Below are 23,661 nucleotides of genomic sequence, written 5' to 3' on the forward strand. Positions count from 1 at the left end.
AATAACTGAATAGTAACTATAGAAAGTAATTATGTATATGGTAGCTATAGGAAGTTAATAACGACTAAACAATAGTGATTTCTGAAAATTCTTCTTCTTTTTATCAACCCATTTACGAAGGGAAATTTTCGTTCCTATACCATATAGGAAACTATATTACCAAATATGTTCATAATTTGCATATTACCCTTCATGCTAATAGTATTCCTACAAAATATAGACAATGCATTAAATAAGGAATCATTGTAGCTGTAGGATTCCTTATTTAGGCGCGCTAAAATTGGGGAATTAAATATTCTTCAAGATCTTCCACAAACGCAGATCACGCACATTCCATAATTATCGTCGGCTTTACTCTGATCTTCCACAACGCAGAACAAGATTTTCCATACTCTGTTTTTGAGATACACTCTGTTTCCAGAATTCTCTCTACATCTCTCTCTATCTCTCAATCCCAAATTTCAGTAATACAAAGCAAATGAAAAGAGAGCAGCAATTCCACTATTGACAGCCATTAAAAAGCTTGAAAGCTTTGAATTCAAATTTGGGTTTTCAAAAATCATTAATTGTTTGGATTGGGTGTTGTTGAAAATAATCGGAAATATGGTTTGGAGTTTATATCTCAATTTTGAGGGGTTTTGATGAAGATTAGACTTGGTTTTGACTGAATTTCAGATTGAAACTCGAAGAAGAAGAAGAAGAAGAAGAAGAAGAAGAAGAAGAAGAAGAAGAAGAAGAAGAAGAAGACATATTTCCAGAAATTGTAGATAAATTGTAGATAAATTGTATTCTGATTGTAGATGCTTTATTTTCTGTTTTCACAAATAAAAAATGGCTAAAACTTCTACAAATCTTCTGAAAAAACGTAATTATGTCAAAAATCCCAATTATGCTACAATTGAATGGGAATTGGGATATTAAAATTCAATGTACCCAGTTTGTAGATATTTTGTAGATAAATTGTAGATTATTTGTATTCTGATTGTAGATGCTTTGTTTTCTGTTTTCACAAATCAAAAACGACTAAAACTTGTACAAATCTTCTGCAAAAAATGCAATTATGTCGAAAATCCCGATTATGCTACAATTTTGTGATTCTCCTATATGCTCTTGTTACTCCTTACGAAACTGCTATGCTAAATATGGAATCCAAAAAAACATGATGAAGGGATAGATCTTCCTAAGAAATTTTGTGGATAATTTGTAGAAACATTGAAATTCTGTATTTTCATATTAATTTTTCAAATGATATGTAGTTTTGTTATAGATTAAATGTAGAAAACAAGCCATTGTGAGTCTTATTTGACTCATTCCTCACATTCAACCTATTCTACAAATTCACGCCTCTTTAAATACAATACAACCATACTTTCTTGAATTTAAAGGTATAGCAATATATATAACTTAAAAAACATCTTCTCCTCTGCACAAGTTAGCTCCAAAACAGACGAAGTGGAATAACAAGCTCCCATCAAAACTTTTAACACAAAAACACAAAGCTCAAAAATAAATAAACAACAGTCTACAATTTTTCTATAATTTTTCTACAATTTATCTACAATTTCTGCAATATAATGTATGTCATGTCTTCTTCTTCTTCTTCTTCGAGTTTCAATCTGAAATTCAGCCAAAACCAAGTCTAATCTTCACCAAAACCCCTCAAAATTGAGATATAAACTCCAAACCATATTCTCAATTATTTACAACAACACCCAATCCAAAAACATACCACCTGACATTTGGATGATTTAATGTCACCGTCTCAGTCACAACTCGTGCAACACGAATTGCTGATGGGGTTCCACCTCTAAACATATATTTAAATTTTGATGTGTCCCCAGAAATGCAAATCGGAGGTAAAGAATCATTTTCTGTAGTATTATTTGTGTAATTGGATGGCATTTTTTCAAGAAAAACACAACCCCTCATTTTTGAACCAGCCTTCCACCACATTTTAACTAATTCTTTCCTAGTAGACCATGCTTTCTCGTTAGATGCAATACCAAATACAATATGTTCAAGATTTGTATCTGATAATAATGTTGAATCATTTTGAAGCGAAACTGACTTGTGGAGTAATTTGGTGTAATTACACTGTGGTGATACGTGGGTGAGGGTGTGGGTTTAGGAGAGAGAAATGTGGGGGGTGGGATATGGAGGAATATACAGTACCATAATTTAAGGAGTGATATAAGGTACAATTAATGTATAGTTAAAACATCTTATGGTATAGAATTGATAATTAGGTATACTAAATGTAATTATATCAAACCTTAAATATTGAGGGTAATATAGTTTCCTATATGGCATAAGAATGTAAAAATTCCTTTACGAAAGGGTTCTTCTTATTGGGCTTCAGCATAAAGGTAGTCAGCAATTCTTTCTTCTTTTCTGGATTATTTCACACTACCTATATAGAACCATAGCTCCGAGCTGTGTGTTTAAGATGATTAATGGTAATAGGATTTTCATTTGATTTTTGCATCATTTGATTGTATAGTTAGTTTTTTTGTTTGAAAAATTGCCGGATTCTGTCCTCAAACTTGACTAGCTGGTGTAAGGGTATGTTAGGCAGTTAATATTTCGGTTTGCTTTAGCTATTTGTTAATCTTCAATAGAAAATTGGATAGCTTAATTTAAGTCCTTAAATATCCTCATTGTTTTTCCATTTACGTCCACTGATTAGGGGTCATTTATACGAGAAAATGATAAAAACGGTCCATTTTGTTTGGTTGTAGGTTTAAAATAACTCCTTAAATTTACTTTTGAGCCGTTGTGGCCCTTTAAGTTTACAAAAAATGAGACTTTTGATTTTTATTAAATATTTATAAATTCTGTCTTTAGTTTTATCGAGATCTTTGAATTTTTTTTAACCAAAATCACTTGAAAACCTGTTGAATCCTATAAATTGCAACACCAAAAACCACACCAAAACATCGAAAATAGACAGCAAAAACGGTATGTTCCAACGTGTGCTCTCCTTAATTTTTTTTTCTTCATAGTTCCCGTTAAATATAGATATTAAAGTTTATTAATTATTTGATGGAGACCAAAAATGCCCACTTTTGAAATATTTAGACGACCAAAGCTGCTTAAAAGTATATTTAAGCACCATTTTGAACGTAACCTGAACATAATAGACCATTTTGTCACTTTCTCCGTCATTTATGTGACTTCAGAATTGCCGTTCTTTCACCAAAGCTAGAGAATTTGTGCTCTTTCGAAACCCTGGCTGCGCTTCTTTCACTTCGTTTCTAAAAGTTCATCAAGCTGTGCTTCGTCCTTGTAAGTTCTTATGATACGTCTCCATATATTGTTGTTCTCTTGTCGCAATTATTGCTGTAATTTTTTTGGTGCGATTCATGTGAGCTGCTCTGTGTTTGTGTTTGTGTTTCTATTTGTGCTTTTTTGGGTTGTAAGTTTTTTTTGTATGTTCAAATCAAGTTTTAGGGATCTATTTTGGTTAGATTTCCCTTAGGTTAGTTAGATTCTACCTCCGTCCCGGTACACAGACTTTTGAAACTTGTGGTTTAAGTAAGTCAGATATATTTTGTATGACTATAAATCAGCTTATTAAGAATAAAATGAAAAGTTTAAAGATAATCTATTTCTAAATGTAGGAAGGTGTTCTTTTTAGGACAGACTAGGAAGGAAAGTGTGCCATATAAAATAGGACAGAGGAAGTATTTTCTCCCTCTGTCCCAATTGGTATCATTTGACACGACACGAAGTTTAAGAAAAGAAATGAATACTTTTAAGTTAAAGTATTTCTAAATATAGAAAGGTGACAATCTTTTTGTGACATACTAAAAAGGAAAGGAGTGCCGCATGAATTGGGATGGAGGGAGTATTAAAATTCCAGCGATCTTTCACACATATATTCATGTTCCATGTCGAAAATACTGGTTTCATCTACATCCACCATTGCTTGATCCTTCTCCCCCAAATAACCTCTCATCAGAAATCTCAAATAAAGCCAACTCCTCATCTATAGTGTAGAGCCTATTTGACTATCAAAGTCATACGAAGTAAAAGATTCAAATGATTTATTTCTTGTATCTCCTGACTACTTTTAGATTATGGATAACAAATGACAGATATTGAAAAATATATTACAAGTTCAAAAACCTCTGTAATCAAATTTTGACGTGTTCAGGACGTAATTTTACTACTAACAGTAGAAAAGAGGAGTGAAATTAACTTTATAATCTTCAATTCTCCATGCCTAAACATGTTTTACTAGACAAACTACAGGAATACTAGATTACATATCTATACTTGTGGTTTCGTTTGAGTTTTGTCATATAGTAGCCAAACAGATATATTCCTGACTAGGTTATCCGGTATGGATTAATGGTTACTTTGTTTGAGTTTATTGGACATCAATGGAGTTGGTCTTTCCTTTTGATTTTAAAGTGAAATCTCTCATTCCTTAGTAACTATGAAATCTAAGAAAACATTATGAGGAATGAAGTTTTAAAATATTTGTATAGTATAGATGGATACTCTTAACACATTATACATAACTGCAGTCCGTTATGACAGTTTGATAACATATTTATGATAGGTTCACTAAAACCACATATTTATTGGAGGATTTCCCACCCCCAAAAAGAAAAACAAGCTGACATTTAGCCTAATAATGTGTTTGCACGAATAGTTGAATCAACAGTAAGTTAAAAAGTTACATTTCCCTTCATTATTCAATGTTTGCTGGCAATATTCATTGATTTAAAGTATAAAAAAAACGCCTTAATCATTGCATCCCTTTGGACAAAATCATTGGCTATGCTTGCAGAAAAACTTTTTCTACAATAATATCATTGATTGAGGTGATGGCCTATCAGGAATTGGCACCATATAAAGGTTAAACGGTTCTTTTTGTTATAGAAGTCAATTGTCGTTTAAACTAGGTATAGTGTTTGGGAGATTTAAACAAAGGTCAATTGTCATTTAATGGAGTGATTTACTCATAAAAATGCAAAAACTAAAGGTCTAGGACGGAATCTAGGTTGGTTTTTTATTTTTATGTTATGTTCCTGAAATGCAATATAGCAGTAATAAGGCATATTATATTGACTGTGAAACTAAGGTGTGTTGACTGTATCCATATCCAGACTTTATGCTGCATCGCTTAAGTTGCAATAGCAGTGAATGCCCTCTGGGCAGCATGTAGTTCATCATTCTTTTAATAGTTTGATCTACTTGATAGAGGTATTTTCTATTATACAAGCTATTTACCTCAGTGAACCATTGACAATATGCAGATCATGAGAAAATAAGAGAAATTGATCAGTTATTGGAAGTTCCTTAAGTGGCAAACACCATCTAAGTAGTATTTCAAGAAGTACAATCAAATCATTAGCGATGGGTGGTAACAAGCAAAGGCGTAAAACTCATCATCACTCTCATCGAGGAGAATCCAGCCGCACCCGTCAACCTGTTGATTCTCTCAGGGTTGAAGAGTCTTTACCTGCAGAACTTGTAGAAGAAGAGGAACCAACAGGTCCAAGAGTTCAGTTGGCTATGTGGGATTTTGGTCAGTGCGATGCGAAAAGGTGCACTGGACGGAAGCTTGCAAGATTTGGTTTGTTGAAAGAGCTGCGTGTTGGTACTGGATTTGGTGGCGTTTGTTTAAGTCCCACCGGATCACAGTGTATCTCAAGAGAAGATAGTAGTTTAATTGATCGAAGGGGGTTAGCTGTAGTCGATTGCTCATGGGCTCGCTTGGATGATGTACCTTTCACAAAATTGCGTTGTGCTGCTCCACGTCTTTTACCATGGTTGGTAGCAGCAAATCCAGTAAACTATGGTCGTCCATGTGAGCTATCTTGTGTTGAGGCTTTAGCAGCAGGTTTAATTATATGCGGTGAGGAGGAAACTGGAAATTTACTGCTCAGCAAGTTCAAATGGGGTCATGCATTCTTGTCCCTCAATAAAGAACTTTTGAAGGCATACTCAGAATGTAAAACAAGTGCTGATATTGTTTCAACTCAGAACGAGTGGCTTTCCTCGCAAACCTCAAATATTCCACAAACTCTAAAAGGAGAAGACACTGGATCTCACAGTGAAGGTGAAAATTCTTCAAATGATTCTGACGATGGACTTCCTCCTCTAGAAAAGAACATGAATCATCTTCACGTGAACAGCGATGAAGAGAGTGAATAGCATACTTTCTTTGTTTTCCTTTGTAAAATGGAAAATATAGGTAGTAGTTGCAATAAAAAAAAAGAGAGAATGTTTGCTGAATTAGCATAGCAGAATCCTCTATTCTGCTTAATGTTAGAATGTGGAGAGCATTTTTCACAAGACACCTTAGTTTAGTTATATGTGATCATCCTTACAAAAGTAGCACTAGTTACATGATTCCTAGTTTTACCAGTTGTCAAATTCGGACAAGTTCCTGAAATATCTGCTTGTATTGTACTATCAAGACTTGGTATACTTGAAGAAAACTACACTATTTTGGTGTCATTGGTTTTAAAGGTATGAAATCTATAGACAGACAGAAAGTGATATATTGGAACTAAGAAGGATTTGTCTATAAATGCTGCAATTTATGACAATGATTAAAGAGCACATGATGTATACTCCAAAAAGAACAAAGAAATAAGTTTTAAAGTTTCATCTACATAAAGTCAAAAGCAAAAATTAAATGGAATGATCCTTCTTGTTCTCAGAGAGCTATTTGGAACTAGAAGTGTTTGGACCACTTTGACCAACTCCTGTTGATTTAACCTCTGGGGTTTTCACCTTAAACCTCTCAAGCCTCAACTGAGATTCATCAATTCCTCTATTTTCTTGATCTTTATTAGGACTCCTTTCAAAATCAATAATCTGAGCTTCATTTTCTTGATCTTTGTTTGGAAATATATTCTTTAAGAAGTCTCCACTTTTCAAGCAGAGGTCTTTGAAGAACTCTAGAATCATATTCAATCTAAGATCCAGTAAATGAATCAATAAAAGATTGACAAAAGGGAATTTTTGGATTAAAGACTAACAAAAGTTTTGAGAAGTTGGGATCAGGCTTTGACAACTATTATGTTTTGACAAGTTAAGGGATTAGAATTCAGTTGGGATGTTTCATGTGGTAATTGTTTATGTAGTTGTGTAGCTTTCTTGGTCATAGGTGGCAGGGATATTTCTAAGAAAATGCTATTAAAGACACTTAATTTGACTTGGTCATTTCATGAAGCAACTCATGATGGCTGGCTTTTTGCTTTGTTGAATCTTCTTTGTTTTCTTTTCAAGGAAAAGGTTGAAATTTACCACAGAAATCTTTGATTTTTTTTTTAATTTACTGTTTACCTTTTGGTTCATACCCCTTTCTATTTCGACTTTTTTGAAAGGTGAAAGAGTAAGAAGCTCCTACGTGCCATGGAGGAGCCACGTAGATAAAAAAAAAGGGTAGTCCAGTGTACAAAACATCCCATATAAACACGGGGTCCAGAAAAGAATCGCAACCCTAAAGATGTAATGTAAACAAACAAAAGATTCAAATTTATTTTGTTCCTATCAAATTAGTTTATATATATATATATATATATATATATATATCCTTTGCAATAATTATGAGATCCTAGGATGAGGAATTATTCTATTGGTAAATTTTGTTGGGTTTTGCCCCCTGATTTACATTATAATGACATGTCTAATTCTTTTTTTTTTTAATTACTTTCTTTATTTTCATATGATCCTGAAATTACGACAGTTTTTAATCCTAACAAGCTCTCCTTGTATGCAATGATGTGGAGATGAACCTCTCATTTTTTATCTGTATTTTAGTATTTTTGGAGTAAAATCATTTCCAATTATATACATTATGTTTTAGGACGTAACATTATTTCTGCTTCATCCCCCTTGAAGGACTGTTCAGGATCTCCACAAAATAGAGTTTAAGTTATATACATTATCAGTGTAAAAGAAAATTACTCTAGTAAAAAAAACCTCTTAGTTTGGATTCATCGTAAACAAAAACAAAAAAAAGCATATATATATATATATAGTCTAGTTTGACAAGTGGGACTATAATCTTGCTAATCTTATCGCTTACCGTTAGGATCGTCAATTAGATGGTGTAATTAACATAAATAATCTTCTCATCAGCAGCCTTTTTTCACTTTGACCATATTGGTGGGCGTTTGGACATAAGAAATGTAAAATTTCGGAAAAAAAGTAATTTTTTTAAAATGAAAATAGTATGTGAAAATTAGAGTTGTGTTTGGACATGAATACATTTTGGGTCGTTTTTGAATTTTTGTGTGTGATTGAAGTGGATTTTGAATTTCTTTTTGTGTGGAGTTTTTCAAATTTTCGAAAAATTCTGAAATTTATCTTCAAGTAAAAATTGAAAATTTTATGGCCAAACAGCCTCTCTACTCCTTCGGGGTAGGGGTAAGGTCTGCGTACACACTACCCTCCCCAGACCCCACTAGTGGGATTTCACTGGGTCGTTGTTGTTGTTGTTGTTATGGACAAACACTAATTTCGAAAAAAGTAAAAAAAAGTTTTCATGGCCAAACGGTCCCTTGAATAACATAAACAATCCAGTCAAGCAACCATGATAGTCTAATTGTTGACAAATTTTATTGATTCCATCTACAAACACATCTAGATACAACAACAGCCTCAAATATCATAGATACATAGCCAAACCTCTCATTCATATTAGATGAAGAAATAGATAGAGAGAGACTAAAAAGAAAAAGAACTAGACACATAGATACATAGCCAAACCTCTCATTCTAACCCTAAACCATATTAGATGAAATGCAGTGCTTTGAGCAATACCAGCTACCTATACAGGTTTGGTCTCAGATGAGCATCATAATGTGAGACATGAAATGATGGGGTTGTACCTGTCTCATTCCTAGGAAGTGATCTTAGGTACATTTCTTCACCTGATAATAATTTTGGCACTACATTGGGGCTGAATGTGGTCGGTGAGGATCCATGTAGTGGACTCCAACTTGGGGATTGAGACGTAGTAATTGTTGTACTGAGGCAAAAAGGATAGGTGGGGTACACTGATTTACTAGAAAACGGAAGACCAAAACTCGAGGGAGGATTAAGGTAGTTGTATCCGGTGGAATATGGTAGACCTTTGTCTGAGGTGTTCCCAAAGACGGGCCTTTGTGAAGGTAGACCAAAACCGACATCTGAGAAAGGTCGGGTGGAAAGAGAAGAAAACATATTCCCTGTAATAGCATTTGATCCAGACTCCATGTACGGGGTTGTAGAGAATTTATCAGAGCCATTTTCAAGAGAATAATTTGCTGAACTGAACCTTGAAAACAAACCCGAGTAGCTGACAGTTGTAGTTGCTTCGGGTTGAAAATCTGTTGGTAGTCTGAAAAGGCCAGGGCACCCAGGTGGAATATCTAATCTGTCCTCAATTCTAGTTGTAAGAATAGAATGTCCTACAGTCTCCGCAGAAGATTTGAAGTCGTTGATCTGTTGGCTGAGTGAAAACTTAGCTTGTTCAAGTGCCCCCAGTATAGAACCTATATTATTTGAAGTGTTATGAGAAACCAAGGCTTGTTCATAAGATCCTTCAAAAGCTTGTCCTGCTTGCGAACTGCTACCTTCAGAAGATGGAATAGTATTTTCGAACGGGTGCATAGGGGAGCCATTCGCAGGCATAGATTGATGGCGAGTATAAGCAGGTATCGGGCCATGATTTTCTGGACAACTCCCATTAGACTTTGAGAATGCAAATTCTGATGCTGACTCTGAGGTAATAACTTTGCTGCAATTCTGATCCTTCCAGCGTCCAGTATCGATATGTGGAGTGGATGGAACATTGTCAGTAACTTCGTTCAGGGAGCGAGTATCTGCTTCCTGGAATTGGTTTGCATGGTTTTGCAAATTTATCATTCCAGCTGAGTATGATTGCTCGAATGCCTTCATGTCATCTCTTTCTTCAGTTACGTCCGAGTAATTCCCAGGGTCACAAGAATCCTGAGTAGTTTATGAAAGACAACTGAAATGAATTGTCTGCGGGACAACAGATCTATGCATTATCTTCACCAGCAAATGATCTATGAAGGTGTGTACAGGACTAAAGCAAAAGCAGCGAAAAGCATCAAGAGCAAAAATAGAAGCAAAATTAACAGTACAAGTTAAGAAAGATATGACACACCAACCAACTACACCTCAATCTCAAACTAGTCGAGGTGGGCAGGTGGCTATATGAATCTTCTGTTTTCCGTTTAGAGGATCATCATGGTTTGACAAACTTAACTCTAAAAACCAGAATCTAGCACTAGACTAAAATCCAATTAGGACGAGAATAAGATGATATGAAAAATAACTATTACGTGAATAAATTGTTTGATGGCTATGCTCTTGTGTATATTAGTCTAACAATGACCTCGGACATCAGTTTCTATGCACGGGTTGGTCAACAGATGAATAGTATAAATTGCCTGAGCAAAAATTCATAAATATACCTGTGAATAGCTGTTATTCTGTCTGTACTTTTCTTCCCATTCTCTTTGGGCTTTTTCCTCAGCTTCATATTGCCCTATAAGTTGTGCCTTATGTTGTAGAGCTCTTTCCATGTTTTCATCATTCTCATCTGCTTTCCTTTGATTTTCTGACATCTCTGAAGCATGAAAGTGAAGTTGACTTTTCGCATCATTATCGCCAGCACTGTCCATTAAGGATTGAGTCCCATTGTTAGCAGAAGAAGGAAGAATCTCGGAGGGACATCCACCAGAAGTATTTTGTAATTCATCAGTGGCTGATCTGGTCCACAAAAGAAATGACATTAAAAAGGGAACGATGATAAAGAGGAACTCTAATTGCACCAGGGGATATGCATATGATGCTTGTAAAATATGTATCAGAAATTTACCTAGCATAATCATAACTCAAACTTATTAAAGAACTTACCTGGTGTTACTGCGCCTTATCCGTCGGCATGATTTTCCAGAATGTCTTGGCGAAGAAGATCCAGTTGATGCGAAACTACTAGACCTCCTCCAGGAAGAATCACTGTATTTCTTCCTGTCGAAAAACTGCAAAGAATGATTATTACCACTTTTCCACGACAAACTTCTACCAGTTGATGGAGAAGATACAATCTCGGAGCTTGAGAATGTATCTGCATCATTTTCTTTCTCTTTCACATTTGATGAAGTTGGCTTTCGCCCGTCTCTATTGTCAGCGGACTCAGCACATTTAGAATCAGAGAATATCGCTTCCTGATCAGAGCCTGAATCAAACTCCTCCGAAGCATCAGATCTTCCATTGTTCTCTAAGATGGAAAGAACAGCTGCAGTGGCCTTCTCGGCTTTCTTTCTTTGTAGAGACACAATCTTTAGCTGCTCTTCCAGTTCCAAGACCTATAACACATTAATTAAAAAGCATTCACCTTTTCCACTCCAATTGCAGAAAATCTTTGATAAAATAGACTTAAGCTCGTGGTGGGCTGAGGAAGGAAGAAAAGATTCAAAAAGTTTGGTGCTTATACGTTTATAAGCTAAAGACTAACCCTCTCTGATAGTTCTTCAGCTCTCTGCCTTGCTGTTTGTGAGACAGACCTTTCAGCCAATAATCGTGCCCGGAGAAATTCAATTGTCATACTAGAATCTTCCATGCCAAGGATTTTCCTGATTAAGAAAATTATAAAATATTAAGTTCCATTTGAAAATAACATCCAACTCACTGAGGTAAAAAATGGAATAAAATCATCCCACTGCCTATGAACTTGATAAATCCTTAGGAACTGAACATGCAAGAGGATGCTTCAGAAAAAATCTTAACTCGCAAAGTACTAAATTTTCAATATACAAGCAGTGACTGAGATTTATATACCTTGAAATGCCGATATCCTACTCCCTCGCCCTCCCAAGTGGAAACTCCCTCTACTTTTCTTTCTTCTTTATCGGAGGAGAGTGAGCATATTAGTACTTCATCTAATAGATAGCCTTATACTTGAGTGATGTTCCCTAGTGAACAATAGAGATGGAACTCAATTTCTCTGCTCTATAAATCACTAAGTAAAATCTAAAGAGGTTGAATTCATAGTTGAATCTTTCAACTGAGTCTATCATCACTACCCAAGATTTTCACCTTTCTTTACCTAGAATTGACTTCGTGAGCCGAGGGTCTATCATAAACAACTCTCTACCTTCAAGCAGAGGCGGATACAGAATTTAAATTCTATGGGTTCAAACCAATTATATTTTTAAAGTCATGGGTTCATATCTACTATATGTTGTAATTTTAGTAATTTTTTACACATAAATTTATACTCCGCACTGAAAGTACCAAAGGGCTGGATTCGCCCCTGTCTTCAAGGTTGGGGTAAGGTCTGCGTACACACTATCCTCCTCAGACCCCATTTGTGGGATACACAGGACCCGAGGGAAACTAAGAAATATAAAAACTACATCTCTCATCCGGGGTGCAGGCGGGAGGTAGCAAGTACCGGGGTGAAATAGTTGAGGTACACGCAAGCTGGCCCGGACACTACTTTCATAGAAAAAAGGAAAAATATCCCACTCCCCATCTCCATCTTAATGAAAGAAAACATTTTTACTTCTTCTACTTACTTTTGTTCCACTAACAGAGTAAAGAAACAATTTTTACTGGGTTTTTGCAGTAAAGAGCTGTTTTAAAGCAATCAAAGTAAAACCCCAGAAAGGAAATAATCCTAAATCTAACAATTTCATATATCTACACATAAAGAAATATCTGTAAAGTATAGCAAGATTAGTACCTCTGATCTTGATCTTCTTTCCCATGACTTGTCATCTTGTAAAAGAAGCTCAAAGTTAAGCTCCTGCATAAATGTAGTGAATAAAATGGCACTCAAATTATTTAAATACCCCAAATAAAAGAATCAAAGAACCCAGTCAAGTTAGAAAAAAGTTGAAAAGAATGATGAGAGTTGACATAGTAAGACAAATAATTGAATAAAGATTGAAATTTTCTTCACCTTGAAATTGAAGCTGACTTAAGTTTGAGATCCTAAAAAGGGAATAGTAGTAGTTGAATTCATGGTTTAGTTTAAGGTGGACTTGTTCAGTTTATGAGTTTCTGGGAAGGGGTAGCTTTGGAAATGAAGAAAGCAAGTTGTATATTTCACCACAATTCACAAACAATTAATTACAATTCGGATCCGATAGAGACCGGACCAAATATCTTAATATTTTTTTTAAAACTACTTTTCACATAGTTAACTACTTCCTCCGTCTCATCCAAATATACCCCTATACTATCAGAAAAGGTGTAAATATCCCTCATTATACTTTGGGTCTGTATATATCCATGTCGTTATACTATTGGTTCAGATATGCCCCTTTTTCATTAAGTTTATCCAAAATGGATATTCAATCCTACGTGTCACTGATATTTGAAGAGGTGGCTGCCACATGGCTTGCCACCTCAGCGCCCCTAACACATTTTACCTCCTCCCTTCTATTTTTTTTTCACCACTAAATTTTTTTTTCCTCCACCATTATTGCCACCATTATCACTATATTGTATTTCAAATTTTAGTCTTTTATATATGAATTAGGGGCGCTGAGGTGGCATGCCATGTGGCATCCACCTCATCAAATATTAGTGCCGCGTAGGATTGGATGTCCACCTTGGACAAACTTAACAGAAGAGGGGTATATTTGAATCAATAGTATTACGGTAGGGATATATATGGACCCAAAGTATAACGAAGAGTATATTTAAACATTTTCTCATAGTATAGGGATATATTTGGCCCTTCAGCGTATTTATCAATCGTGATTACTAAAAATAAGGGAGAAGGTCCAAAATTACCCCTCTACTATGGTATATAGTTTAAGTTTGTCCCCCGTTATACTTTTCGTTCAGATCCACCCCTACCGTTAATAAACTTTCTAGAATTGCCCTTAACCCTAACGTCCTTCCACCGTGACACCCAATCCCTCTATTAATTTGTCCACATCAACTGCCATATCATCAGGTCCCACGTTAAAATTAACCTCATTTTCACACACCAGACTCCATGACCTTCATCTTCCTATTTCAATCCAAAACAAATTCACCATTAAAGTAAATCCAAAACTCGATTTAATCCGAACCAAATCAATCCAAGTGCTCTCAAAATTCAGAGACAAGTTTTTTTACTCAATACCAAGTATACTTGACAATACCTACAACTGATTTCAAACATAAAAATTTGAGTTCTATTCAAACCCACTTCAAAACTTCAAAGCTGCTCAATAATGGTGGTTTTAATTTCTTGCTCTAATTCGTTTTCCAACAGCAATCAAGCATTAGGAATAATTTAGCCCCTTAATTCCAGCTTCAAATCACATAGAGAACCTCTAAATCTTCGTATCCAGCACTGCCATTTGTTTTAAAAAGGGCTAAATTTTCATCACCACCTCCTCCACCGGACATGGCAAGGCTTCAATTGATAAGCAACCAAGCCCAACAAATATCGAAGGCATCACCACCTCCTCCGCCTCCCTTTCCCTCTCATCCTCCTCTTCCACCCCCACTTCCACTCTCAACACCCTGCAAAACAGGAGGATTACAAAGAAGTGTTCTTTCGACAACTTCCCCTCAAATGGTTAAGACAACATCAAGGAGTTCCACTCCAAAAACAACACCAGGGAGTGAGGATACAAGGCCTTCTGAAGAGGAAAATGGAGATGCCAGTTCTTTAGATAGACATGATTCTGGCGATACAGATCCTTCCAAGCCTAAGTTGAAGCCTCTGCACTGGGACAAAGTGCGAGCAAGCTCTGGTCAATCAAAATTCAAAGATCATTTTAGTAACTCAAAACTTCATATGGATTTCCGTGAAATCAAATCTGGTTTTTGAAAAATTAGGGATAGAGATGGCTTTCCTTTGAGAATTTTGGTCGCCGGAGAAGACTAAGAAACGTGAAAAGAGGGGGGGGGGGGGGAAGTGAAAGAAAGAAAAGAAAGATTAGAAAATATTTTTCGGTGACTTTTAGTGTGTGGGACCTGCTGATATGGCAGCTGATGTGGACAAATTAATAGAGGGATTGGGTGCCACGGTTGATGGACGTTAGAGTTAAGGGAAATTCTAGAAAGTTTGTTAACAGTAGGGGTGGATCTGAACGAAAAGTATAACGGGGGACAAACTTAAACTATATACCATAGTAGAGGGACAATTTTGGACCTTTTCCCTAAAAATAATTATCTCAAATTATTTTTCACTTTAGAAGTTCAAGACAAAATTATTTTTTTTTTTTTTTACCCTTAATAATAAATATCCTTGAAGACTACAAATAGGGGCGGATGCAACAAACAAGTTCCGGGTTCAACTGAACCCAATACTTTTGACGCGTAGCATAAATTTATGTGTAAATCTATTAAAATTATAAAAAATAGTAGATATGAACCCATAACTTTTAATATACTATATATATTATGGGCTCAATGCTAAAAACATTAAAGGTTGAACCCATAGAGTTTAAATCTTAGATCCGCCTCTGACTACAAATACCTCAATTATAGATAACTTTGTTCAAATACCAACGAAGAAAGATTAAAATTAAGATATGAATAAGGGTAAAGTAGTTAAAATCTCATTCTAATTTTTTTTTAAGGGGCATGTATAAAAGAATTATGACAGATAATACGATATAGAGAGAGTAAATAAGTAATCCCTCCATATTAATTTATGTGATCACATTTTGTTTTTAGTTTAAATAAGTAGTACTACTTTTCTCCTTTATGTAAAATAAGTAAGTTGCCATCCATTTAACTTGTAGTCTGTCACGATCCCAAATTCCCAAACCCGGTCGTGATGGCGCCTCTCGTGAAGACAAGGCCAGCCAGATCAAACCGAACACCTCTTTTAAACAGTTAAATACCATAAATAGTGGTTAAACATGATATAATAGTCATAATTTGTGGAAATAACGATAACAATAGGAGAAACCAACCCGACACAGCCCAAATCGGGGTGTCACAAGTCATGAGCAACTAAGAAATCCAGATATGAGTCTACTGAACACTAAATCCGGTACAATAGTCTAGGAACATGAAAATGATAAGATAGGGGAGGCACGGGGGCTGCGGACGCTGACAACTACCTCGTAATCTCCAAATCACTGCCTGGACTGGGAGGATCAGCACTTAGGAACGCACTCTGCTATGCCTGAATCTGCACACACGGTGCAGGGAGTAATGTGAGTACTCCGATCCAGTGAGTAATAATTATAAATAATGGCTGAAAGTATGAAAGCACGTAAAGGCACAAAACAATTCTATATTAAGCAGTAAAATCACTTAAAGCAGTAAATCAGAGAAGAACCCCAACGAAATCTCTTTAAAACAAGTAAATCAGGTAATTTAGCAGGTAAATAACAAGTAGAAATTCGCCCCTCGGGCACAGTGTCACTCAGTCAGAACAGTATCAGCCCCGCGGGCTCACTCTCAGTACAGTATCAGCCCCTCGGGCTCACTCTCAGATCAAATGGGTACCCACGCTTACTTTGGGTGTGCAGACTCCGGAGGGCCCCCTTACGGTCCAAGCGCTATATCAAGCGTGGCATCATCTCTCGGCATTCGGCCTCACAACACTCAAGCCACCTCGTGGCATATAAAAGTATCTCGGCCCTCGGCCTCATATCACTCAACATATCCTCACATATGGCCTTCGGCCTCACTCAGTCCGAAAATCATCATAAGCCCCTCGGGCAGTAGCAAAACAGTAGTTCTCAGCCCAAAACATCATTTAGAAATATCATTTAAGTTTCAAATCCGAGTAAAAGTTGCTGAGTTTGTAAAATAGTAGATATCAACAGGACTGAGTTCAAGTAATAATTCAAAGTAGTAAGGAAATAGTGATAGAAATCCCCGAAGGGTTCAAATAACTAGCACGAAGCCCAAATATGGCAATCAGCCCAAATCATGATGATAACAAGCAAATTTCAGTCAAATACGCAGTAATTTCATCAATCGGGACGGACCAAGTCACAATCCCCAACGGTGCTCTACCCCACGCTCGCTATCCGGCGTGCAAGTCACCTCAATATAGCACTACGATGTGCAAATTCCGGGGTTTCAAACCCTTAGGACATTATTTAACATCATTACTCACCTCGAACCGGCTAAATCTCTAGCTCGCTATGCCCTTGCTTCTCAAATCGGCCTCCTCGTGCGTCGAATCTGACCAAAACCAGAACGAATACGTCACAATAGGCTAAGGGAACAAAACCCAAGCGAAAACAATCAAAAATCCCGAAATTAGCAAAACCCGAGCCCCGGGCCCACTTCTCGAAACTCGGAAATTTTTACATTATTAGATTTCTTATCTCCCCACGAGTTCATACATATCGAAAACACAAGAATCGGAGTTCAATTGACCCCTCAAATCCCCAATTTAGACTCTCTTAATCTCAAGCCCTAAACCTCCATTTTTAGTCCAAAAAATTCCTTAATTTTCAGTCCTAATTCATGAAATATCACCATAGAATTGTGTTATAGGTCCAAAATCCTTACCTTATCGAAGTTCCTTTGAAATCTCTCTTCAAAATCGCCCAAAAACTCTAAGTCCGAAGTTAAAATGAATAAACCCTTCAAAAATCGCGAAGAAGAACCATTTATACCTTCTGCCCAGTCATAACCGCATCTGCGGTCAATTACCCACTTCTGCGGTACCGCTTCTGCGGTCATTTCTCCGCATTTGCGGAATTCACTTAAATCCCGCCTAACCGCATCTACGGTCCAATAGCCGCATCTGCGGATCCGCAGGTGCGGTCCCTATTCCGCATCTGCGATTCCTGACCTCACTCCTCAAATCCGCATCTGCGAAAAATCCTTCGAACATGCGATGCCGCACCTGCGGTCCCCAAACCGCAAGTGCGAAAACACCAGAAGCAGCAGAAGTTCTGCAATTACACAAGTCCAAAACTCTCCCGCTAGCCATCCGAAACCACTCCGAGGCCCCCGGGACCTCAACCAAAAGCACCAACATGACTCAATACCTTATTCAAACTTGCACCAATCATCAAAACACCTCTAACAACATCAAATTACCCAAAATTCATCGAATTCAAGCCTAACTTCCGAAATACGCTTTCGATCAAAAACCCAATCAAGCCACGTCCGAATGACCTAAAATTTTGCACACACATCCCAATTCACATAACGAAGCTACAACAACTCTTGGAATTCCATTCCGACCCTTTGATCAAAATCTCACCTACCAACCGGAAATCGCCAAAATACTAACTTCGCCAATTCAAGCCTAATTCAACACCGGACCTCCAAAACCAATTTCGATCACACTCCTAAGTCACAAATCACCTCCCGAAGCTAACCGAACCATCGGAACTCACATCCGATCCCTCTAACGCATAAGTCAACATCCGGTTGACTTTTCCAACTTAAACGTTCTTAAAAGAGACTAAGTGTCTCATTTCTTACCAAATCCAATCCGAACGCAAACTAAACAACTTGATCACATAAAATACGGATAACGAAGCATAAAGAAGCAAAAATGGGGGAAACGGAGCTGTAACTCATGAGAGGACTGGCCGGGTCGTCACATAGTCGAATAGAAGCCTCTTCTAGAAAAACTCTCATTTTTGTCAAAACTTTTAATGGAGCTCCAACTTAAAAGATAATTTTGTATTATAGTCAAAATTAATGGGAAATTGCAAATCTTTTTTGGTCGAAGAATTTTAATTTGTGGAGTCCACTCTTTCACGCCGAAGTTAGTTATAAAAACGACAATACTAAGATAATTCGCCAATGATAAAAAATATTAATTAATAAAAAGTTAAAAAAGATAAAATTTCTCAATCTCCAATATTACATGAATAAATTTAGACCTTTCTCCTATCATGAGAGAAACAAAATGATATAGATGCAAATTTAAAAACTCCAATTAAACATATCACTGTTTAACCAAAAAATAGAATTTTAGTCAAAGCTAGAATTTAGAAGAACTCGGGTTACTAATAATCAAAGAAATGAATAAAAGGAAATAATTCTGAGTAGCAATATAGTATGATACCAATGTATATTTCAATAGCTTTTTTTGTGTCCCTTACAACTGATCATATATCTCCTTTTTATAGGTACCTTTGAGAATGTACGTTATGCCCAAATCATAATGAGGCTATTATGAGTAATTAAAGACATTGAATGCTACGTTACACAATCATTACATTGAATATATATATTCCTTAACGGACTCAGCATTTAATACCCATTAAATGCTGTATCTGCACGCTTTTTTATAACCAGATTCATTCCTTCTGATGCCCGGATATAAATGATTTAAATAGGTACGGGCGCCGTGCTACTTATCTGATGTCACGTGCCTCTTCCTCCTTCTTTTCTCGTGTCTGTTTTACAATTCTTGAATCGTGTCTAATTGAGATTTATTGACCATTTGACCAATCCACGTGTCCTGACACGTCACCATATATATAAAATACAATTTTTCCCAATACAGATAGTCCCCCCACTTTCCATTTATTCATCAGTTTGAATATTTGGGAAGTGGAATTCATTTAAAAGAGAATTTTTGTCACCATTAATGCTCTGACAGAATCGAAGCTTCAATTGTCACTTCCATTTAATGCATTAGACACGTGTCATCCTCTTATTGGTTCTTCAGTTTTGCAGCACTTTCTTAGGCTTTCTTTTCGGCTTCCCTATTCACGAAGTGTCAGTTATCGTTATTATAGCTCTTCCATCATTGTACTTTTTCCTTTTACCGGTTACCCATTAGTATAAATATAACTTCTTTACTTGTCTTTTACCACATAAAGCGTGTCAAAGACTTTAATTCTTCAAAAACCTCTTGTTCTCTTCTGCTCTACTTCAATCTTCTTTGTCATGGCTTCACCAAACCCTAACCCTAGGAGAACCCCCATTTTAGATAACTTCCCCAATGCTCCTATTAGGCATAGAAGAGGGGGTAGACTCCGTAGCTTGGGGTCTGCTCGTGGCGGTAGCACATCCACTCCTTCTTCTAGTTCGGGTCCCTCTTCTAGGACTAGAGGTTCCCTTTCTCAGAGATCTTCTTCTAGGAATAAAGAATCCTCTGAGCCCTTCATGAGCCTCTAGTTGAAGAAATAGTCCCAACAGAAATTTCTTTTCACCATGATAGAGAATCTCTCAGGACCCAAGTTGCCTCTTTAGATCGTGCTGACGCTTTCCCCACTCAAATCATAGATATTTTAACTCCCATAATTCGTAAGGATTGTTGTTGGAGTGAAGATTTTCCAATTATCATTCCTAACCCAAATCAAAGGATCACTTCTTACTTAATCGGATTCTCTTTTGTTTACACATACCCTTTCACTCTAGGGTTTAAACCGGCCATTGACTCGGTCATTCTAGACTTTTGCCATTTTTTCAACGTGTGTTTGGGTCAAATTGGTCCGATTGTTTGGAGGGCTGTCGCCTGCTTGAGGCACCTCACTAACCTGGCGGATGTTAAATTTACTTTTCCCCACCTAATTCATCTCTATTCTCCTAGGCTTTTTCGCAACAGCGTGTTTTACCCTAGCAACCAGGAGCAAGAGGGTTTTAGTGAGCCCCGAGGATGATAAAGAGCGTGGATGGTATGCTCGGTTTGTTGCTGCCCCCACTGCTGGTTTGGTGGGTGAAAATAACGTTCCCTTCCCTGAGAAGTGGAACTTTTCACGTAAGAGTTAAATCTTCCTCGTGTCTTTTCCTTTCAAGCTTTATCAACTTTTCTAATGTCGCTTCTTTTTCTTTTCTCAGCAACCATGGGTGTTGTGGAGACTGTGCCCAACTTCCGTGGTTGGGTAGGAAAATTGTTGAAGACCGCTCCAATGGAGGGTAGGTCGTGGAAAAACCTTTCCAACCTTTACGGTTGGAAAGTAAAAACTCATGGTAAGAGTTTCTATTTTACCTTGTCTGTATATAAATATTTTCTTTGTTCTAACTTTTATCCTTCTTTTTATCAGGATTTGCTATTCGAGGAGTCACCGTAGAGGCAATCATAGCTTCTCGTGACTCTTTGAGTACTCGTACCTCTTCAGCCCAAGATATATTCTTGGGTTCTTCAAAAAGAAAAGCTACTGAGGAAGAAGATTCAGAGAAAGAAGATGAGGGTTCCCTGGTGATGAGACCACGAGCCCGAAGACGTATCGTCTCTGATGACGAGGCTGAAGTCTCCCCTCATCTATCTCTTTCCGAGCCTGTTGTTGCTCCAGTTATCATTCCTGATGATGACATCTTTCCTCACGACACTCGTGAGTCTATCAATCAATTTTTTGTTAGTGGTTTTGGTAGTGGAAACTTAGGACCTGTTCTAGACGAGCTTCCCTTATCTTCCTTTTCATCTCCCGTACCTGTGATTGCTTCTTTACCTTCATCAACTGTTGCTCCTTTGGCAATTCCTCCACCTATTGTTCACCATACGGAGGTGGGCTCTTCAAGTAGGAGTACTGCTATGAGGAGCGTAACCATTGAGGTTCCTGCTAATAACAGCCTCTTGAGAAAGTCCGGTCAAGCTGATATTTGGCTCGAGCCTTTGATTGGCCCCATCGAGAAAGCAAAGATTGAGAGCCATAGCAACCCGACTCTCATGAATGACATAGTGCATGCTACTTTAAAGGTATTTTTCTTTCCTATTTTTCTCCATTCTGTAAAAATTTTCGACTTTGGGATTCTTACTTCTCTTTTTTTACGTAGGCCAATCTTATTGGCACCGACCTGATGAGCAGAATCTCCCTCTTGGAGAAGGTAGCACGTGATTCCCAGTCGGAAGCAAACAACTGGAAGGAACAGTTTGACAGCGCTCAAATCGACATGGAGGATTTACAAGAGAGAAGAAGTACCTTAGAACAGCAAGTACGAGCATTAACTTCGGAGCTGGCGGTCATCAAGGCTTCATCGAGTCAGGCTGAGAAGGAAAGGGAGCGCCTTGAGTCTTCATTTTCTGAACAGTTATCCAAGGCCAGTGAAGAGATCAGGGCGTTGAAGGATCTTTTGAATCAAAAAGAAATTTATGCCGGGGAGCTGGTTCAGAATTTAACTAAGACACAGGAGGATCTTCGAGCCTCTGTTGATAAGGTGCATGCTTTGGAGAGTTCTCATGCCACCCTTCAATCTTCTTATAGTTCTGTCTTGGCTGAGAATGAAGAGCTCAAGAATGAGGTCGCTGCTTGGGAGAGGGATTATGAAATCCTTGAAGAGAAAACTGATGTTGAGGTAAGTTGGGCATTCTTAAATTCACGTCGTGACACCTTACTGGAAATGGGCCAAGAAAGCTTCAACCTGGAATCAGAATTAGCCAAGGTGAATGAAACCATTGAACGAGCTCAACAAACACAAGATTTTTCATCTCCCGAGGTTGAAGCTCCCGTGATTGAAACTCCCTTGGCTGAAACTCCCGTTGTTGAAGTTCCTGTGAACGCTGAAATCGCCACGGGTGTCTCACCTTCTTTAAGCCCAATTGTGCCTCTTGTTGCAAGCCAAGCTGAGACCTCGTCTGTTGGTGCTCCTGTTGCTGTGAATGAAGATCAACTCGCAACCGTTGATGATCCTGCCCAAGTTGAGCCCGTTGATGATCCTTCTTTAGTTCTCTCTTCTTAGTGAAAAAATTTACATTGCTTCAAAGCTTCAGCTCCATAAACCAATGAAAAGGGTGTTTCTCTTGTGCTCGTTTTTACTGTTGTGCAATATGCCCATAAGACACCAGGTAGCACCTCTGGCCAATTTCCTTTTGATTCTTCCAAACGCTTCTTTAAATTATTGACAATAACCTTGTTTGTTGATTCTGCTTGCCCATTACCTACGGGATGATAAGGTGTGGATGTAATCCTTTTAATTTGCCAACTTTGAAAAAATTCTGTGATTTGAGCTCCAATAAATTGAGGACCATTGTCACATACGATCTCCTTTGGTACGCCAAATTGGCATATGATGTTTCGCCAAATAAAATCTTTGACTTCCTTTTCTCGTACATGTTTGAAGGCTCCTGCCTCTACCTATTTAGTAAAATAATCAGTAAGTACGAGCAGAAATTTTACCTGTCCTTTTGCTTGTGGTAATGGACCCACGATATCCATTCCCCATTTCATGAATGGCCATGATGCGATAACCGGATGTAATAATTCCGTGGGTCTATGCATGCTGTTACCGTACCTTTGACATTTATCACATTTGGCCACGAAACTTTCCGCTTCTTCTTCCATTTTTGGCCAATAGTAACCTGCTCTGATTAAGGTTCTTACCAATGATCTTCCTCCAGCGTGATTTCCACAATGCCCCTCATGTATTTCCCTCATTACGTACTCTGTTTGAGAAGGACCGAGGCATCTAGCTAAGGGGCCACCGAACATTTTACGATATAGGTTGCCTTGATTTAAACAGTAGCGAGCAGCCTTTTTGCAAAGTGCATGGGCTTTTTTCTTGTCATCAGGGACGGTTCCATACTGCAAAAAAGCTACAATCTCGTTCCTCCAATCCCAAGTTAAATTATTAAAATTTACCTCATTCTTGTCAGGGTCGAGAAATGAATGAAATAAATGAATAACTGAGGTATTTGCATCGCTTGCCACGTCAGCCGCAGATGCGAGATTAGCTAAAGCGTTTGCTTCAAGATTTTCATCCCTTGGTATTTGTGTAACTTTCCAGGTTTGAAATTGCTTTATTAACTCCCGCACCTTTTCTAAATATTATTGCATCCTTGCTTCCCTG

General features: G+C 37.4%; 3 protein-coding genes across 4 annotated transcripts; 2 read left to right on the forward strand and 1 right to left on the reverse strand.

The window, feature by feature from the left end:
- The first annotated feature begins 3,146 nt into the window (after positions 1–3,146).
- LOC109218140 (ribosome biogenesis protein TSR3 homolog) lies at positions 3,147–6,485 on the forward strand. Its single transcript, XM_019382472.1, has 2 exons — positions 3,147–3,285; positions 5,268–6,485. Exon 2 carries the CDS (start codon positions 5,368–5,370, stop codon positions 6,166–6,168), a length of 801 nt encoding a protein of 266 aa, XP_019238017.1. The 5' UTR covers positions 3,147–3,285; positions 5,268–5,367; the 3' UTR covers positions 6,169–6,485.
- Positions 6,486–8,533: 2,048 nt separating this feature from the next.
- Positions 8,534–13,094, reverse strand: LOC109218139. Of its 2 annotated transcripts, none has more exons than XM_019382470.1 (6): positions 12,947–13,094; positions 12,728–12,790; positions 11,498–11,615; positions 10,897–11,348; positions 10,452–10,749; positions 8,534–9,960 (listed from the first exon to the last, which is right to left on the reverse strand). In XM_019382470.1, the coding sequence occupies exons 2-6, from the start codon at positions 12,760–12,762 to the stop codon at positions 8,794–8,796; spliced, it is 2,070 nt and encodes a 689-aa protein (XP_019238015.1). In that variant the 5' UTR covers positions 12,763–12,790; positions 12,947–13,094; the 3' UTR covers positions 8,534–8,793. The 2 variants fall into 2 exon arrangements, with proteins under 2 accessions (XP_019238015.1, XP_019238016.1); XM_019382471.1 differs by lacking the exon at positions 12,947–13,094 and adding an exon at positions 11,821–11,954.
- A 1,295-nt stretch (positions 13,095–14,389) lies between these two features.
- Positions 14,390–22,554, forward strand: LOC109218138 (formin-like protein 18). Its single transcript, XM_019382469.1, has 5 exons — positions 14,390–14,810; positions 20,922–20,984; positions 21,033–21,265; positions 21,703–22,116; positions 22,171–22,554. The coding sequence occupies exons 1-5, from the start codon at positions 14,390–14,392 to the stop codon at positions 22,552–22,554; spliced, it is 1,515 nt and encodes a 504-aa protein (XP_019238014.1).
- The last annotated feature ends 1,107 nt before the right edge of the window (positions 22,555–23,661 follow it).

The sequence above is a fragment of the Nicotiana attenuata genome, unplaced genomic scaffold (assembly GCF_001879085.1).
Source record: "Nicotiana attenuata strain UT unplaced genomic scaffold, NIATTr2, whole genome shotgun sequence".
NCBI lineage: Eukaryota > Viridiplantae > Streptophyta > Magnoliopsida > Solanales > Solanaceae > Nicotiana > Nicotiana attenuata.

Excerpts from the sequence above, each read along its gene's own strand:
- LOC109218139 (XM_019382470.1), bottom strand. The coding sequence starts at position 12,762 with ATGACAAGTCATGGGAAAGAAGATCAAGATCAGAG. Across the intron at positions 11,349-11,497 it reads CTGAAGAACTATCAGAGAGG|GTCTTGGAACTGGAAGAGCA; the intron begins GTTAGTCTTTAG and ends AATGTGTTATAG. Across the intron at positions 9,961-10,451 it reads AGAATAACAGCTATTCACAG|GATTCTTGTGACCCTGGGAA; the intron begins GTATATTTATGA and ends TAAACTACTCAG.
- LOC109218138 (XM_019382469.1), top strand. The coding sequence starts at position 14,390 with ATGGCAAGGCTTCAATTGATAAGCAACCAAGCCCAACAAATATCGAAG. Across the intron at positions 21,266-21,702 it reads GTAGTGGAAACTTAGGACCT|GTAGCACGTGATTCCCAGTC; the intron begins GTTCTAGACGAG and ends CTCTTGGAGAAG. Across the intron at positions 22,117-22,170 it reads ATGAAGAGCTCAAGAATGAG|GTAAGTTGGGCATTCTTAAA; the intron begins GTCGCTGCTTGG and ends ACTGATGTTGAG.
- LOC109218140 (XM_019382472.1), top strand. The coding sequence starts at position 5,368 with ATGGGTGGTAACAAGCAAAGGCGTAAAACTCATCATCACTCTCATCGA.